The sequence below is a fragment of the Magallana gigas genome, chromosome 6, assembly GCF_963853765.1.
Source record: "Magallana gigas chromosome 6, xbMagGiga1.1, whole genome shotgun sequence".
In the NCBI taxonomy this organism is placed as follows: Eukaryota; Metazoa; Mollusca; class Bivalvia; order Ostreida; family Ostreidae; genus Magallana; species Magallana gigas.
In genome coordinates, this window is record NC_088858.1 from 54,979,916 (window position 1) to 54,998,676 (window position 18,761).

Sequence of the window (18,761 nt, forward strand, 5' to 3'; positions counted from 1 at the left end):
CGATGATCTAAGTAAATTGTGTGATGTATGTGCTAATAAAAGAGAACATCTTTTTGAAGTTTGAAATATTTAAGGTTGATTCAAATCTCTCCGGTCTTTTGTTACCTTGTTTTCATAGTATGAGTACATCTTTTTTGTATTTTAAGATACTTCAGTTCTTTTTTTTCTTTCGTGTGTGTGATCAGAAAAAATGCAGCAACACAAGAAATATACGTGGGCCAAAGCTCTGATGGAGGAGAGATTGTCAGACCTCATCATGGAGGGGGTACAATGTAAATTCACAAATTATGATATAGAGGGAGGGTGTGAAATACATTAAGTCATGATATCCTAACAGCAGGTATAAGTGCTAGGTGACAAGAACCCCCCCCCCCCTCCCCTTCTGACCCAATATTACAGAACAACCCAGAAATAACTAAGTTCTCTTTTTTATGTGCAGAGGTAGAGATGGTAGGTTTTTATATCTGTTTGGTAGTAATACATGTATTAGTTCGTTCACTTCAATATATTTTGTAACAATTTTTAAAAGATTTTTATTAATACTGAACTGAACTCCCTGGGTTACACTGTAATATTGGGTTGGGAGAGGGGGGGGGGGGGTGATTGGGTATGTCCTGTCAGCAAGCACCTTTTAAGTATATTCACAAAAGCATGGTTTTATAGACTCGAGATAGTTGACATAAATTAAGATTCATAATATCTAAGAGTGATAAATACACAGATAAAATTTTTAAAGGAAAAATACTCCAGCTGTTTTGATTGTAGTTTCAAACATGATTCATGATGCCCTAGAGAAGGTTAATATAAAAGGTCATAAATGAGAGTGATCAATACATGCTAACAAGCAAAGTTTTTGCCATTTCATGAAACTAAAATTTATTGGTTATTTTTGTCTAATTCAGCTTAGAGCATGATTTGTTATACTAGGTTCCGAATCCCTGGAGTTTAATCATCACCCTGGTTGTGATCTCAGAGACAGTGGCGGACGTAAAGGAAATAATCAGTTGTATGTCACGTTCTATATGTCTGACAGAAGAAATTCTGGAGATGTTGCATTGCTGTTCATCTATTTTGGTGGTGATGAAATTCCTCAAAAGAAGTGCTGTGTGGAATGAGTACAAAATTACTGAGAGATGTTGAGTATGATATAATTTCTTGAAAAAAGTCGAAGCAATGCGATTAAGCACAATGAATTTGTTGAACTGTATGTTACTGCATGTATGTACATGGATGTGCATGGATAGCTTTAGTTAAATTAATTAACTAGACTCTCATATTTGACATGTTCTTTAAAAGAATTTTAACAGCATATAACTATTCTGATTGACAGGATGCATTACCGGTTATTCTATGCCCTGTATCTGTTTGAGAATTCCTCAGTGGCCCATTATGGAGATCTTAAGGCAGTTACCAAGGGAGGTCAACAGAGCATTACCAATTACAGGTATTACAAATCTAGACAGGTAAGGTAATATCATATTAAATAAAATTGTTAAACAGTAAAACATACTTATAGCAAAGTTAGCGAACTCGCTTATAATGAATTTATGCTTGTTGGCAAGTGATTTTCATTCTCCTTGTGAAGATAATGGATGTAACAAATTAAGTTTGAAATGAAACAAAATCGCCCTTCCCAGGAACTTTGTTTTAAGCACGTTTTACTGTAAAGTAGTTATGCATCTCCCTGATAATTCAATTTGTAAATTTAAGAAAATGTTTGCTTCCCTCCCCCTTGCCCTGATGCTACGTGCCTATATCCATGGTATCAACAAACTTTGTTGCTAAATATTTGCACATTCTTGAAACCACATAAAATAATTGAGAATGAAAGGTCACAGCGTGGGGCATTTGAACACGTGCAATTATTCAACGGGACACTGGAAACGATCGGCACTTTCTTGGTTCAAACAGACGTGTCAGACTTTTATCACGGGTACATTAGCATATATTGGATGGTGGGGGAATGAGCTAACACACTAGGTTATCTAGGATTTCTCTATTAGAATGTTAAACATATCACGCTTTAAAAGAAAAATTTTCACCACCGAACTTATTGTACATGCATGTAAATAGGGCAAACACGACGTCACTGCGCATTCATAATGTTCATGGTTATATCACCGGGGAAAATAAGGTGTTTCTATATATCCGGCGACAATAAAACTAAAATGCTTTAGATGGTAAAAAGCACTTTATTTGAACTTTAGGTCGGTAGGGTGAATTCTGGAAATCCAAAAACTACACCCGAACAATCCGAAGCCTAATTTTTGACTGATGATAATAATGAACAAATGATATAAATAAGAATAGTAAACAATAGTAATTAGCACAATAAGCATGAGTGACAGATGACACGGAGTAAAACTTCAAATTGAGTGAGTCAATTATATCAAGTCTACAAAGTTAAGAGTTAATTTAAAACGATTAAGCAATTACGCATTACGTAAACAAATGTTTTGGGATTAATTTTTTGAAAGACAAGATGCAATAAAGATAATAGCAATTTGATAACAAATAAAGAAATGTGAATTTGAAGCTTTATACAAAATGTCTTAAATTATAGTTCATTGAAATTTCACTCCATGATAATTCCATCGCGCTTCAAAAAAAGAGACGTCCTCGTCTAGGAGATCATCGGAATGATTTGTAGGGAATGTGCGGTTTGTATCTCAGCGTCGTTTGCTTAGGTCTTGGCCGGAATATGCAAAATGTGTTCTACATTGTGGAGGTCCACAACTGCAACACGGCATTCTGGGCTGAACCATATTTAAAACGAACCTTTGTTGTCGGTCCCCACACCAGGAAAATATTCCTAGGATTCGAATGCAATAAATCGGTCGCTTAAAAGAACATATTAGCATAATGGCAAAGAAATCCACACACGAAACACACAGAACGAGAACAAGTGTTCACAGGATGACGTCATCCCGCTCTTGTTACATGCTGGATGGAATCCAGGCGTAGAGTATGTCCGTGCAAGTCCTGGGATGTCCAAAACTCGAAAAGCAGCGACGTTGGTATATGGTCGTAAAACGCGGTTGAATCTTCTGCTCTTGGGTTGTATTATCGGCGTTTGTTGATGCTCTTGGAAAACTCGCTCGCTTGCTGGTACGCAGGATCTAACTGCTACAAAGTATATGTAGCAATCCCGGGTAAAATACCCTTAGGATATCTCCACCAAACTATCACCGGGAAAAATATGGTAAAAAGCACTTCATTTGAACTTTAGGTCGGTAGGGTGAATTCTAGAAATCCAAAAACTACACCCGAACAATCCGAAGCCTAATTCTTGACTGATGATAATAATGAACAAATTATATAAATAAGAATAGTAAACAATAGTAATTAGCACTATAAGCATGAGTGACAGATGACACGGAGAAAAACTTCAAATTGAGTGAGTCAATTATATCAAGTCTACAAAGTTAAGAGTTAATTTAAAACGATTAAGCAATTACGCATTGCGTAAACAAATGTTTTGGGATTAATTTTTTGAAAGACAAGATGCGATAAAGATAATAGCAATTTGATAACAAATAAAGAAATGTGAATTTGAAGCTTTATACAAAATGTCTTAAATTATAGTTCATTGAAATTTCACTCCATGATAGTTACAATGTTTCCGCTTTGTTCAATCGTTGTTAATTTATGTTGTTAGTTTATGTAATAAGTATTATTATTTAAGAGCGAAAATAATCCCATCATGATGAAAAGTAGATAAACATGAACACTATCGTATTTTTTTCCCGAATCATAAAAAAATTCAGGATGTTCGCTACAACTTATCTTTAATTTGGCGTCTTTTCCCCTAGGACTATAAAAGATTTTACTTGTGGTGTTTTAAAGTTATCATTATTATTATCCTGTGTGTGTTTCTTTCGCAGAAAATAAATCATTAATATATCCGTAATTAACAGAAATCCGGGCATCACTCAGAGATGTACAAGTTATCTCCCATAACATCTCGTGATGTGGAATGGGGGTCCGATCTTTAGTGTACATTTCAGAAGGAATTAAGGAGTTCGGAGTAGTATATCACACTAAAGGAGACCTGGAAGTTTTGTAGAAAATTAATCATATCTCACGGAAAATTCTTACAAACGAGTAATTGAACAAAATGTTCACTTACTCTTCGCTGATGGTACTTTCTTATTGCGTTTCCATGATTTCTTATTGTTGCACTTACCGAACTGACCCTGCGTTATCAGTACCGGTGGAACGTAATACTAGGCTGACGTCATAATCAGATACAAAGCATCCGCAGACAAACAAACTCGAATTTTGTTTAGTATTACGATTTTCTGTAATATAGTTTCCCACCGCTTGATATCTTACAAGTTCTCGTAACATAACTTCATTACGAAAATTCGTAATATAAGATCTATATTACAAAGATTTGTAATATTACACATTTTAGTAATATTATTTATTTAAGTAATATTACGATTTTTCATATTGGACTGGGCTGTTTTATCAGTTTACAAATAATGGTATGTTGTACCAACTAATTGTTGTCATGTACCGCAGTGATTACAAGTCAAAATAGGTTCTTTTGTTTTGTAGTCGATCAGATACAGTAGTGAAATTAACACATGAACAGCTACGCATTGTTAACCACAATGTCCAGGCAGGGGAAGTAATCAAAATCATTGCTTTTGCAGGTGAGTTGTTAGTTGTTGCAGGTAGACATTTTTTTCCAACTAAAGTTTTTTTTTTAAATGAAAGCCATTGACATAAATTGTAATACTGTAAATTCTTGTGTATAGCCCACGCTTGTGTATAATATGCATTCCTAGAGTTGGGTGTAAAATGCTGAAAAAAAAACGTTGCTTCTTTGTGTACCGGTAATACGCAACAACAAAAAACCCCAGAAAATTTTCAATCAAGTTTATTGAAAAGTCATTGATGTGCATGCACTGATAATGTATTTTAAGCGCTTAAAACCAGTAAAGTTTGTAGATCTCAACATCAACAAAAGCAATTACTTAATTGATAATTAGTCATGACCAATTCTTTGATTGTTTTTAAAAATCACCAGAAAGAACCGTTTGCATGTCTTACATTGTCATCATCAAGTCGTACAAATGATCATTAAAATTTCTACAGTGTCTATGTAAAATAATAACATTAAATTGCATAATGGGACACAAAGTAAATTAGTTTTAAATCAAATCATTATTATTGCTTATTTACTTTTCTCTAATAAACTGTGAAGTGTGCCTGCTTCTGACACCGGATATTGTTGAAAAAACATTGACCTCACTATGAGACAACAGATGGCTGGTTATGTAATAGTGAATACACAGGGAAAACTTGTTTGATGACAGGAACAATGGTCTAAGAGGATTAATGTTCTAATACATGGAAATAAAATTAATAGTACCATTTTAACAAGAGCTTGGACTTTGTCTAGTTGTGTCAAACAGCTGATGTTGGCCTGTTTATTTTATCGCTGTCCACTCAGCCATTGCTCTTTGAAATTAACAAGATTTGTCTGGCTTTTGAGCTAAGACTACGCAATCTATGCATATTTCACTCAAATCAAATTTACATAAATATTTTGAATACATTTTATCAATGACTTTAATTTTAAATCTAATAGTACAATTGCTAAAAACTATATGCTAGTAGATATAAGTAATAAGGAATCATTTTTTAAACATTATGAGGTGATCAAATACGGCATGATCAAATAATAAATAAATACTTGTAAGTATTAATTTAAATATTGTGTATGTAGGAACCGGAAAAACTACGACCCTGGTTCCTACACCCAGATGAGACCGTCCATGAAGTTCCTGTTGGTTGTTTATAACAGGTAAAACATAACAACATTCATAACATTCATACAGTCCTGATTATTATGTTAAAGTGTTCAAGACGTTATCCACATTATAGGTGATGACATATTTACAATCAGTGTATATTTCCCCTTGTGTTATTCATGCGCCATGAGCAAAAATATAAACATCTTCACATCCTTTAAGTATATTCATTTTTGTAAGATTGAATGAAACTTTCAATCTTACTTAACCAATTCGATATGTACTTTTGAAAAAAACAGTCATTAATACATATCTACTCCTTATTAATAAAGATTTTTCTCCACAAAGTTTCTGGCACTATATTTTTGTCGCAGAAGCTAAATAAATACCATGTTAATACGGCTGTTCCATGATATTGCATGTTTCATATCCCTAACTAAGAGTGTAAATTGTGGCTTCATAGAGGTGTGTAAAAGTGTAAGTCTTGGATTCTTTCTGTGGTAGCAGTTTGTATTTTATTGAATGGATATTGTCCGAGTGACTGTTGGTATGAGTACAGGGCAGCCTGGAGGTTCCCTACCGTCTGTTGACAGATCCCCAGGATATCCCAGGAAATGTCTCTGAGTAGATTACCTATATACAGTCCCTGATCATGGTGGACTAGGACCTGTAGCTCATCTAGAGCTGCTTGTGCTCGCATTGTGTCAACATGTCTAGAGCAAAAAACCTCTAGCATGTGTAACAGTACAAATGGTTGGATATACAATGCAGACCCTCCATTTTGTCTACTAGATTGTTGTTCTGGTAGCAGTTCACTGATGTAACATATTTTATTGATAAGTTTGATATTCCCTGCTACAGCCTGTCTCATCTTTGTAGACCAGGACTGTCCCCCTACAGCCTCAGTATACCTCTCTCTGTCTACCTGGTGTCCATACATCAGATATGGTCGTGCTAACTTGATCTTTGTCATTTCTATACCAGATAAAGCTTCCCTGTATCTGAGTGTCTTGTAATAATACATGACAATGTACAACATGTCAAAAACAAACCCAAACTTGGCCGCAAATTTCAGCATGTGACAGGACAGTTTGTCTGCAAAATACATCTGTTTGTTGACACCTGTGTTTGTGTACATGTTGTGTAATATAAAAGCAGTACCCTGAAGAATGGTGGCTGTATGTTTCTGTAAACTTACAACTTGATACTGTGACAAAGGAGAACCTATCAACTGTTCTACTGTGCGTAGGTACTTCATACAACGCTGTAGGTCTGTTGTGTGTAGTGCATCATTCCAATATATCTCAACAAATAATTGTACATCAAACTCAGCCTCAGAGATCAGAGTGTGTTCATCAGTACACACGGTGAGTCTGGGATTACAGAGGACATCAATGATAGAGGACCTGATGGAGGGACTGTGTAGCAGCAATGCTATACCCTTCTCATACAACCCATACAGTCGCCTGAATAAACTTGTTTGTGCTTGGCCATGGATTTTGCTTAAAAACATGTTGTTTTCTGGAATGAAAAAATTTGGACAGATCCCCTCATACACCCATTTAAGGAGAAGTTTGAAGCAGACCCAGAAACCGGCCAGGAGATTTTGTGGACACCAGTGAGGTAGTTTGTTTTTTTGAATGGCCCAAAAAACAGCTGTTTTCATGTGGTAGGAACACAGTAGTTTATCTTCATCTCTTAATCCATTGTTAATTATTTCCTTTAAGAATAATTTCAACAAAGCGTAAGTTAAGAACTGTGTATGATTCATTGAATACACAAGTTTATACTCTGCCCGAGAGAAAGAAATTCTCCATTCGTTGTCTTCATGGTTTCCTAGTTTGTGTCCTATTGCTACAAAGTGACATCCATTTCTGATGATGTCATTGACAACATAAGGTGGAGGCCATGTGTGGCATCTGTCTATCCATGAGGTGGCAGAGGAGGGCCAAAAATCACTGGCAAAACAATGAGCATCATCGTATTCTAGTGAACCTCTTGTTCCACTGCTACATGGTCCATGTACTGTAGAATCAGGTTTGAATGTACATGTGTTGTCTCTGTATTTAGAACTTGATATATAGAGTCCCCCATTCATTTCCACACACGATGACAACACTAAATTGTTAGCTCTTTCCAATGGTAACCAAAGTAACGTAAATCCTGCTGGACTCTCAGAATTGTCACAGAGAATCAGTGTCCGTCTGTGTATGTTGTAATACTCAGACTGAGAGAAGTCCCAGATCACTCGGTGGTTAGTGTGCCAGTACATAGAGTCTAAGTCTGAACCACGTAATCTGAAGCCTTCTCTGCTACTTCAAGCCATCATTGATCTCCCCAGATGATTATTTTGATTCGCCAACAACTGCATAATATCCACTATATCTCTCCTGGAGGCCACCTGTTGTGGAGTCCCTATCTCGTGACACATCCCTACATACACTGACTCAGACATATTCTGAATAGAAGATCCTCTAAAGAACATAAGAATTAATAGATATAATTTTACCGAAATTGTGTACATGTACATCAATGACCAATTGTAATTAGGATATTATGAATTTTATTAAAATAAACTTACATTTGTGTTGCTCTGTCTGAATCCATGGTTATGTCTAATTTTAGCTAAGCATGGGAAAACCCTTTGATACAGAAAGTGAAAGAAATTTTGCTTCAACCAATGTGATTACATGCTTCATATATATAAATAACATGACTCAAATAATCCTTATAGTGATGTTAATTATGTGTATTGAGCACATATGTGAAAATATTTTCAATATAAATAATATGTAGCATTGTGTGCAAAGAGGAATAACTCTTTTTATTACATATTTAAAAGATTTTTTTATTCTCGTATTGTATTTCACCTCTCAAAAATCATTATTTTATTACACAACTGTTTTGTTTTTCAGATCTGTTTGTGATTTTGCTAAAACAAAGTTTCCAAAAAATGTAGAATGCCAGACTGGACATTCATTGGCCTACAAGTCTGTTGGAAGAAAGTAATTCAATATTAACTGAACTTTTTAAAAATTTTATTTTCTGTATTGATTAAAAAAATTGTATCGAAAAGTAAAGATAAATTAGTATGACAAAATAAAGATGGTGTGGATTACTTAAATTTGATCCTTGTAAATCGTGAAAATTATGCTACCAACAAATTAACTTGTGTCTTGTGATATATTTTAGGTTTAAAGATGCCAAAAAGCTCCGAGAATTGTCTGTATTTGCCATAACACAACTTCTTCCATCTCGTAAAGGAGACAATTTGTTCATACGGGCCAAACTTGTGCAGGACACGCTCAAGGTGTTCTTTTCTTCAGCGGACCGAACAATATCTCTTGACCACACCCCTACCCAGAGAATGAATGACAATGGATTGCGAGTGTACATTGAAGTGGACAAGAGACAGGTAATTAACGAGAGGACTCGGTTGTTTTGAGTTTGGTTATGGTGGCACTGTGCTTATATGGACAGCTGGCTCCCAATTAAATCATCTGTCTAATTGAACTGTTAATATTTTATAATTGTGTTTGCTTAATCTTTAATTTTTTTCTGCCAAAAATTTAAGATAAATTTGGATATAACTTCAAATTTTATGATAATTTTGATTAAATTAAGTCATTAATTTGTATCTTAAAAAAAAAACTCTCTGAAAAGTAAAATTCATGTATAAAATACCCATAACCAACTCTTGGACAGTATGACTATAATATACTAATTTTACTTCAATCAAGACCTCTGAATAACTTCTCCCACAAATATATGACCATCAGAAGATAAAAATTCATAACATTTTCAAGTCGTTTAAGTTGTAAATTTTAATTTCAGAATAAAAATTTTCAACGTGAAAGTCGAAGCTCGTATTCTATAGAAGTTATGAGAATGTTCAGTTTACTTATCAGGCTGTTTTGGATTTTTTCAAAACAAAGATTAAATAAGAATTGAAAATTCTTTTTTTTGATTGTCAAGTACTTGATTTGATTACCACTAGTGCCAGATAAAAGACGCTGATTTTCTACTTGATTTTACTGCTAGGGCTATGTAAAAGATGCTGAATTTCTGTGGGAGAAGATGAAGGACTTGAGGAATCCCAATGTTCCAATGACACATGACGGTTACCTCAAACTGTACCAGCTGTACAGACCCAGACTCAGTAACTACGACTGTATCCTGATCGACGAGGCTCAGGACCTGACCCGAGGTGTGTCATTGTCTCACTTTGGGCTCACTTTGGTGAACCTTGTAGAGTTTGTGCATATTTTAAAATATCATTCTGTAAGAAAAATACTGGTAATGATTTCTTAGTGGCTGGTTCTCACCATTTGAGTATGATTCAAATGCAATTTCGCCATTATTTTACATAAAATTGAGGATACAATTAAAGTTTATATAGATTGATCAATAAGTTACCTGACTTTTCTTCCACCTACTAGATAAAAATTGAAACCTGACGTCATTCTTGAAGTTAACTGATACAGTAGCTCTAAGTTCAATGATATCAATTTCAGCCATATCAGATTTACTCCTCAGTCAGCCCCAGGCAAAGATTCTGGTGGGGGATCCTCACCAACAAATCTACTCCTTCAGGGGGGCAGTCAATGCCCTCCAGCAGATCAGGGCATCGTTTATCTTCTACCTGACGCAGGTAAGACAGCCAGGTAACGCTCAGAACTGTATAAGCCAAGCAGCTTCTGAGGCTTTGTAAAATCTCAGTCAGTCGACTCAAAGAAATGTTTAAATGCATTAAGTGATTAAATACAGTACGGTATAGATATTTTCCCCAATGAACTTGCAAAAACTGTTGAGTAATCGTCTTGGATTTTTTTTTATCTGATTTGAATGATTTAGAAATATCTTTTACTCATAAACATTTATAAAATTAAGGTAGTACAAATCACATTAGGTAGTTTTATCCTATCATTCAATTTTTTTGAAAATTTAATAATTTGCTCATTTAAATAAAATCTATAAAATATTTCAACTTTAAAAAATACCCGATCTGGCAATTTTTGCCTACATCACCCTAAACCTACCAACTGAACCTCCTTTAAGTGGAGAGTAAAAACATAAAAGTGATCATTATGGTTTGCTCTGCCAATAAGTTACTTTTCAAGATATTACAAATGTCTGTGCTGCCTTTTATACAGCAGATCTTTTTGTTACTTAAAGACACTGAAATAAATTATTTCTGGCAATTTAAAGTCACTTCTGTTGTAAAACTAGCACTTGTGAATTCTTTTTTAAAACGATAAATTGCATCACTTACATCTATCTCTAAAAAGAAGTTGTATTATTCAAATTTAATGAAATTAAACAGTATGATTGTCATGACCCTGTAATTAAGATATATCAAAATAATGAGATTTTGACCATTAGTTTAACGGTTTTAGATTAATTGAGTTTTAAGTATATTTGACAGAGGTTAAAATTAATAAAAATCCTAGATGATGTCATCATATTTGACCTTTGATTGTTTGGTATGACCTTGAAATTTATTGGGTATAAAGTGTAAACACTAGGAATAGTTCTGACTAAATTTCAGATCTTTACAATGAATATACACAAGTTACATATTTTGCAATGATAGAAGGCTAAATTGCACAAAAGCCACATGAATTCAATTCAAATGTACATGTAGGTTTTAAAATAATCAAAATCCTCTGTACCTCTGTTTTTTTATGCTATGAGTGATTGATGGAAATGATTTAGATTATTTTCTTAAATAATGGATTGAAATTAACTTTTACATAACATTAAGCCATTTCTTTGCCTATTTGAGAAAATATTTCAAAGTATTGATTTCACGGGTGTTTCGTACTACCTTAAGTATTTGAGAATCCCAAAACGTATGATGTTATATTTTCAGTCATGATTATCTGTTTCTATATTGTGGTTGTTTGTTTTTTAGTCATTCAGGTTTGGTCCAGAGATAGCACAAGTGGCTGCATACTGTATTGAGGAACTGAAACATGAAAAGAAGACACTGGTGGGAAATGGGAACTCTGGTAAGTAAGGGAAACAAGGAATCTAGGACCACTCTGGTAGGGAATTGGAAGTCTTGTAAATAAGGAGAGCCAGGAATCCAGGAAATGGGAACACTTGTAAGAAAGGGAAGCAAGGAATTTAGGACCACTCTGGTAGGTAATAGGAAGTTTTGTAAGGGGAGCCACGAATCTAGGAAATGGGAACTTTTCTAATAAGGGGAGCCCAGAATCTAGGACCAATCTGAAAGTGAATGAGAAGTTTTGTAAGTAGGGGGAGCCAGAAATTTAGGAAATCTAAACTCTTGTTGTAAGTAAGGAATCTAGGATCACTCTGGAAGGGAATGAGCAGTGTTGTAAAGGGAGGGTGGGAGCCAGGAATCTATGAAACGGGAACTCTTGTGAGTAAGGAAAGCAAGGAATCTAGGAAATGGGAACTCTTCTAAGTAAGGAGAGTCCAGAATCTTGGACCACTCTGGAATGGAATAGGAAGCCTTGTAAGTAGGGGGAGCCAGGAATCTAGGAAATGGGAACTCTTCTAAGTAAGGGCAGCCTGTAATCTAGGACCGCTCTGGAAGGGGATGGGAAGTCTTATAAGTAGGGGAGCCAAGAATCTAGGAAATAAGTACTCTTCTAAGTAAGTGGAGCCCAGAATCTAGGACTTCTCTGGAAGGGAATTGTAAGAAGGGGAGCCATCTAGGAAATGGAAACTGTTGTAAGGAAGGAAAGCAAGAAACCTAAGATCACTCTGGTAAGGAATGGGCAGTCTTGTAAAGGGAGGCAAGAATCTATGAAATGGAAACTCCTGTAAGTAAGGGAAACCATGAATCTAGGATCACTCTGGAAGCGAATTGTAACTCTTGTAAGTAAGGCATGCAAGGAATCTAGGACCACTCTGGAAGGGAATGGGAAGTCTTGTAAGTAAGGGGAGCCAGGCATCTAGGAACATTTGATGGGGAAAATCAAAATCAATGAAAAAACATAATTTAACATAGTTTAAAAATAAAAGAATTGCAGTTTATTGAAAAATAAGTTTATATTGGATTTTGAGGAAACCGGTAAACTTTATCTTTGTATTAATTATTGTCAGGCTGTGTGTATGGAGAGACCAGTGGACAGATAGCTGTTCTATGTCGCTGTAACTTCACTGTTTTCTCTGAAGCAGTCAAGAAATGCTGTTATGCTGGGGAAACCAATATCAGGGTTGCCTTTGTTGGGGTAAGGGAAACAACTATAAAATCAGGAACTGGATTCTGGATGTTTCTGGACCAACATTTCTCACTCTTATTAGTTCACCTGTACCAAACGTTCTAGTTAGCTTTTCTGATCACCTGTTGTCCGTTGTCCGTCTGTCTGTCCATATGTCCGTCTGTATACTTTCACATTTTGACTTCTTCTCTAAAACCACTGGGCCAAATTTAACCAATCTTGGTACAAAACATCCTTATTGGAAGGGGATTCTAAATTGTTAAAACCCTTTGTAAAAGGGGGATAATTGTGAAACAGTGAGTATAAGGTGTGTGTTTTGTTTTATAAGGTGTGTGTGTTGTAAAAATCATCTTCTCAAGAACCACTGCACCAGAAATGCCAATATTTACACAAAAGCTTGTTGTATAGTGAAGATTCTAAATTGTAAATTCATGACCCTTAGAAGGACCAAAACTGGGGTCCCAGGCAAGGTTCTAAGTTTAACAGAGAAATAGGTAGGAAAAATGTTTAAACATCTTCTTCTCGAGAACCACTGAACCAGAAGTGCCAATGTTTACACAAAAGCTAGTATATATAATGAAAATATGGTGGCCTCCGGACAATAATGGGGCCCAAGGTGGTGTTCAAAGTTTTAAATATAAAGAAAAAATGTTTAAAAATCTTCTTCTCAAGAACTACAATGCTTCAATTTGTGAGATTACTATGCAAACATCCTTAAATAATGTAGATTTTTAATCAATAAAGCTGTGACCCATGGATTATTACTGCTGCTCCAAGATAGGTTCAAAGTTTAACATGGAAATATATATTTTGGAAAATGTTAAAAATTGTTTTTGAGAGCTACAAAGCTACAGTTTGTGAGATTACTATGCAAGCATTCTAAGATCGATAAATTGTTAATGCCAACCCGGTGCCGGACATCTCATCGAAAGACAACTCGCCGAATGCGACAACTCATCTAAAGTCAACTAATCGAAAATAAAACTCATCGACGTGACATGTCAACAAAAGACATCTCTTGGATGAGGACAACTCATCGATATAAATTGAAATAAAAATATTTAAGAAATAAACAAGGTTATTTAGTGAACATGGCGTTATGAATAGCAATTGTTCTGTTGGAATATTCCATGATGCGCGCTAGTGCATCATGGAAAATATGCCAGCAGAGCAGTTGCTATTCATAATGCCATGCTCACTAAATAATCGTTGTTTATTACTTATATTTGCATTTTACCACTCGCAAATACCCTGTATTAGCCTAGACCTTGACATTTAGCTATTGCACCAAAAATAAACATTTAGACAGTAATGTATCTTTTTTATTCACATAAATTTGTTAACAAAATCAATGATAAGTTATATTTATTTAGTAATTCCTTTAAAATGTTATTATAAGACATGTTTTAATTAAATACATAAATTATATGGAGTTGGAGGAAAACACATAATGTATCGAATAGTGGTTTAAATCTTTAACGTCATGGAAAAGTATTTGACATCACACCTTTATGACGTCATAGTATACAGACAGAGCAATTGCGATTATAGAAAAATAATTGCAGTCCCAGTAAGGATTTACAGTGGGAAAGAACAATGCATATGCAAATATTAATGTTTGAACACTTTCAGGTTATTGTCCTTATTTTATTCTCAGTCACGATATTGCTGAGGGAGGAAGCGATTTTACATTTATTCCTTCGCAAAGGAATAAAAACAAATTAATGTGACAAATGTGATCAGAAAAATGAAAAAAAAAATTATTGGAAAATTAAAACAAACAGATTTACTTGATCGTTTTAACATTTGGAGAACGAGTCGCGAATGGCAATTATTTACCATACCTTGAAGGGCTAGCACACAAAATAAGGTAGTAATGTAAATGTTAATCAGTGCGAATACAATTAAAACATTTGATACCTAATAGTTATTGTGTTTTACTTTTCACTTTTAGTGTCTACTTTTTCACTTTTATTTTCACTTTTGATAAGTTTCGATGAGTATCGATGTATTGTCGTATCGATGAGATATCTATTCCATGACTTGTTGTATCGATGAGCTGTCCATTCGGTGAGTTGTCGCATCGATAAATTTTTTTGATGAGTTGTCTTTCGATGAGTTGTCATAGACCCATGCCAACCATATACCACTGACCAATACTGGGACCCCAAAAAGGGGCTAAGTTTAAAATAGAAATAGCATATGCTACCAAATAAAATTTTACAAGGAACTGTTGTACAGGTGAGCGATGTGGCCCACAGAGTTGGAGTCAATTACTTTAAAATGTAATTAAATACTTTCAAATACATTGATAATTTTGTGAATTACTTGTAATTACAATTACAGTGATTTTTTCAAATGTAATTAATAACTCTCAATGTAATTAAATACTCTTCAATTACTTAGTTTTGTTTTTTAAAAATCTTGAGAACAAATACATGTATAAACCACGATTGCAAGGCTTTATGTAGGGTAATGATTTTAAAGTTTGGAGTTCATTTAAATCATCAGTTTTAGAATTTGTTTTAAAATTTCAAGAAAAATTTTCATTGACACTAATTTTTATTCAGTATCAGAATCGGAAAGTATACACAACTATAGGTAGTACAGCCAATCAGTATATAAAGTAATATTGACTAGATTCAAAAGAATATGGTATTTAGACTCCCTTAATTATTACAAATTACTTTCAAATACTTTGAAAAATGTAATTAAATACACTAAATTACGAAATACTTTTTTAAATTACATCATCCCTGGTGGCCCATGGGCCTTTTTTTATGGTTTTGATAAAATTTAATATGTAATTGGTCTTTATTTCATATATTTTGTTTGTACAGGATATGTTTCATTGATGATCTTGCATGCCTTTCAAAATGTAACAACTTCTCTTTGACAAGTAATTTGAGATAAATTTTGAAAAAAATGTGCATGTTGTGAATTGTATAGGCAAAAGAAATGAATTTGAAGTCTATCATACAGAGTTAATGCTCCATGAATTTGAAAAGATTTGGTATTCTGTGTGCATGAAATAAAAGATTGATCACCTGTAAATATAAACCTGTTTTATAGGGCACAGATGGCTTTGGATTTCCAATGCTACAGGATCTCTATACTTTGATGCTCTCCCCTGAAGAACGAATTAAACGTAAGTTATTTCAGACTCCAGCATCTTTGAATATGAATTTTGTTGAAACTGACTTACAATTTGATTTGATTGTAACACGTTTACAACTTTTAAATAAATATGTTTTCTTTGTAACAATCTTATGATTGTTCGTATACAATGTACATTATTGAAAAGTGTGTCATTTACTTTTAACTAGAGAATTTGAACAGATATAATTTTTTCAGAGAAACGTGTCATTGAAAATAAACTAGTGAAGAAGTTTAACAGTTTTGCCGAGTTTGAGCAGTTTGCTTTGAAGACAAATGACATGGAGTTGCTAGGAAAAATAAAGATTGTGAAAACCTATCACCATAATCTTCCTGTTTCCATACACAAGATCCTGGCCAGGACTGTAAAAGATCTCAACACTGCAGGTAAAGGATCTGAACAGACAGAATGGGGTAAATCCTCGGTCTGCCAATAAGCCTGCCTGCTGTCATTTATTTGATTTGTTTTACAGACATGATCTTCAGTACGGTCCACAAAGCGAAAGGACTGGAGTTTAACACAGTGAAGTTGACGGATGATTTCAACTTGGGATTGGACTTTGTGACCGGACTTTCTAGTCAGTAACAATACACAATACAAAAAGATTACATTTGTAGTTACATATTATCTTTAATGTTTTCACCACAAATGCTTACTACCAATCTAGTATGTCTGAATATGAAATCAAAGTAAAGCAGAAACGGCATTACTAAGACATAGAAGGTCAGAGTTTGATGCTTTCTGTATTTTTGGTTTTTATCAGGACCAGTGCCGATCAGTGCGGACGAGTTCAATATTCTGTATGTAGCAGTGACTAGAGCTAAGCGGTCTCTCCTTATGACTCCAACTCTCGTCAACCTGATGAAGAGAGCAGGGGTAATCCTATCTTATTTAAAGTCAAAACATGTTTAACATTTATTTTCTATTTCATAAAAGCATTATGCTTTACAAAGTTTGAATTTCCAAGATAAGTTTTCTAAACCTCCAATTGCATGTTGACGTTGCTTTTACTCTTTTTTTTCATTTCAGGAGAAATACGAGTTTCCTGTGTTGAGTTCTCAGTTGGTTACTTCCGGAGTTGTCATGAAATGTAAAGAGACGGACGAGGAGTTCAGTCCCTTTGCTCTGACTTTACAAAAGAAACGGATAGTAACGGTTAGTCTTCTTGTTGGATATGCTTTTACATAAAATGATAGAGGGCTTTATTTGCTATAAATTGTATTTGTATATATTGAAATAACTCCAATAGTTATTTGATATTTGATTTTGTAGCTCATGAGACACAAAGTATAGTGTATAGGTACTGACACATGCATGTTTATCATTTGTAGAGTGATGGAGTCGTTATTGAGGGAGGTGTTTATGGACCAAAGATTCTGGTGGAGAATAGTCATCACTTCAGAGAATTACTAGTGGACCCCGATCACAAGCACACACAGGCCGAGGACTTTCCCGACGAGGAGAGAGATAGAGATTATCATTGATCTGGGGGAATGAGAGAGAGAGAGAGAGAGAAAGGAAAGAGAGATAGAGACAGAAAGAAAGATTGTGAAAGAGAAAGAGACTTCCATGCAGTGTAAAGTGTTATTTAACCTGTGAGAAAAACACTTAAACAGTAAAGACAGGAGACAAAAGTGCATCTGTATTAGTTTGAGGGAGTGACTTTAAACTTTGTGTGTTTATGAGAGAGAGAGAGAGAGAGAGAGAGAGAGAGAGAGAGAGAGAGAGAGAGAGAGAGAGAATTTGTTTCATTGTGAACAAAGCAATCAAACAATGGTGCTAAATGATTCTGATTACTAGTATTCTAAAGCTGATTTGATTTCTTTCTACTTGGCTCTTATTGATAACACCAGAAAAGAAAAATAATAAAAGCCATTAAATAATAAAAGCCATTCAACAATTCGTTTTGTTGGTATTTTTAAAATTTTGTTTTGTTGGAATTTTTTCAAATACTGATGTTCCATACTGTAGTATATATAGTATTAAAAAATGTAGGACATTCAAACTTACTTTGTTGTCAGAACATTTTGTCATGTGGACTACTATTTTTCATGCCTTTTTATATCACTTAAAAGACTTGTTGTTCTAAGAATGCCACGGCTAAAATTGTCAAGTTAGATAACTCATGTAACCGAGATTTTTTGCATTTAGATAGTGCAGTTATTGTTATTTATTTATACAATACAGATCGATAAAAAGATAAGGCTATGTGGTTGTTGTTGGTTTTTTAAATCAATCCCTACTGAGCATTGGATTTTTGGGATTACCTGGAATATCTTGTTTTTCCATCTCATGCTGTTACATGAATCCTAATTTTGACCCAAATAAGTAGAAAAACTAACTCAAGTGGTTCTGTTTTCAGCAAATTGCTTAACTACAACAAATATGTTCAATCACAGAAGTGAATTATTGTTTTTAGTCAACAATTCATAACTTTAATTTGCTTAGAATTTTCTCCAAGGGATAGAAACCACTCAAGAAGTATGCGTTCTTCCTACATATTGACCAAAGCTTCTCCTGCAATATATATCAGTGGTAACGATTCAACAAGCCGAAGAAAGCCCTGACGCAAATTTAAAGTTAACTCGTTGATTAAAATCCAATTGAATTGTTGCAGAGAACATTTTGCCAGTTGTCTTTACT

At 34.4% G+C, this 18,761-nt stretch overlaps 1 protein-coding gene across 1 annotated transcript; it reads left to right on the top strand.

Moving 5' to 3' along the window:
* The first annotated feature begins 187 nt into the window (after positions 1-187).
* Positions 188-17,811, top strand: LOC136275973 (F-box DNA helicase 1-like). Its single transcript, XM_066086431.1, is given in 18 exon segments — positions 188-265; positions 928-1,115; positions 1,331-1,444; positions 4,564-4,661; positions 5,741-5,764; positions 5,767-5,818; positions 8,681-8,770; positions 8,958-9,180; positions 9,807-9,972; positions 10,280-10,416; positions 11,680-11,776; positions 12,843-12,970; positions 16,034-16,109; positions 16,316-16,504; positions 16,591-16,695; positions 16,882-16,994; positions 17,148-17,273; positions 17,450-17,811. Coding segments are annotated over 18 exon segments (2,154 nt in total). The 5' UTR covers positions 188-190; the 3' UTR covers positions 17,603-17,811.
* The last annotated feature ends 950 nt before the right edge of the window (positions 17,812-18,761 follow it).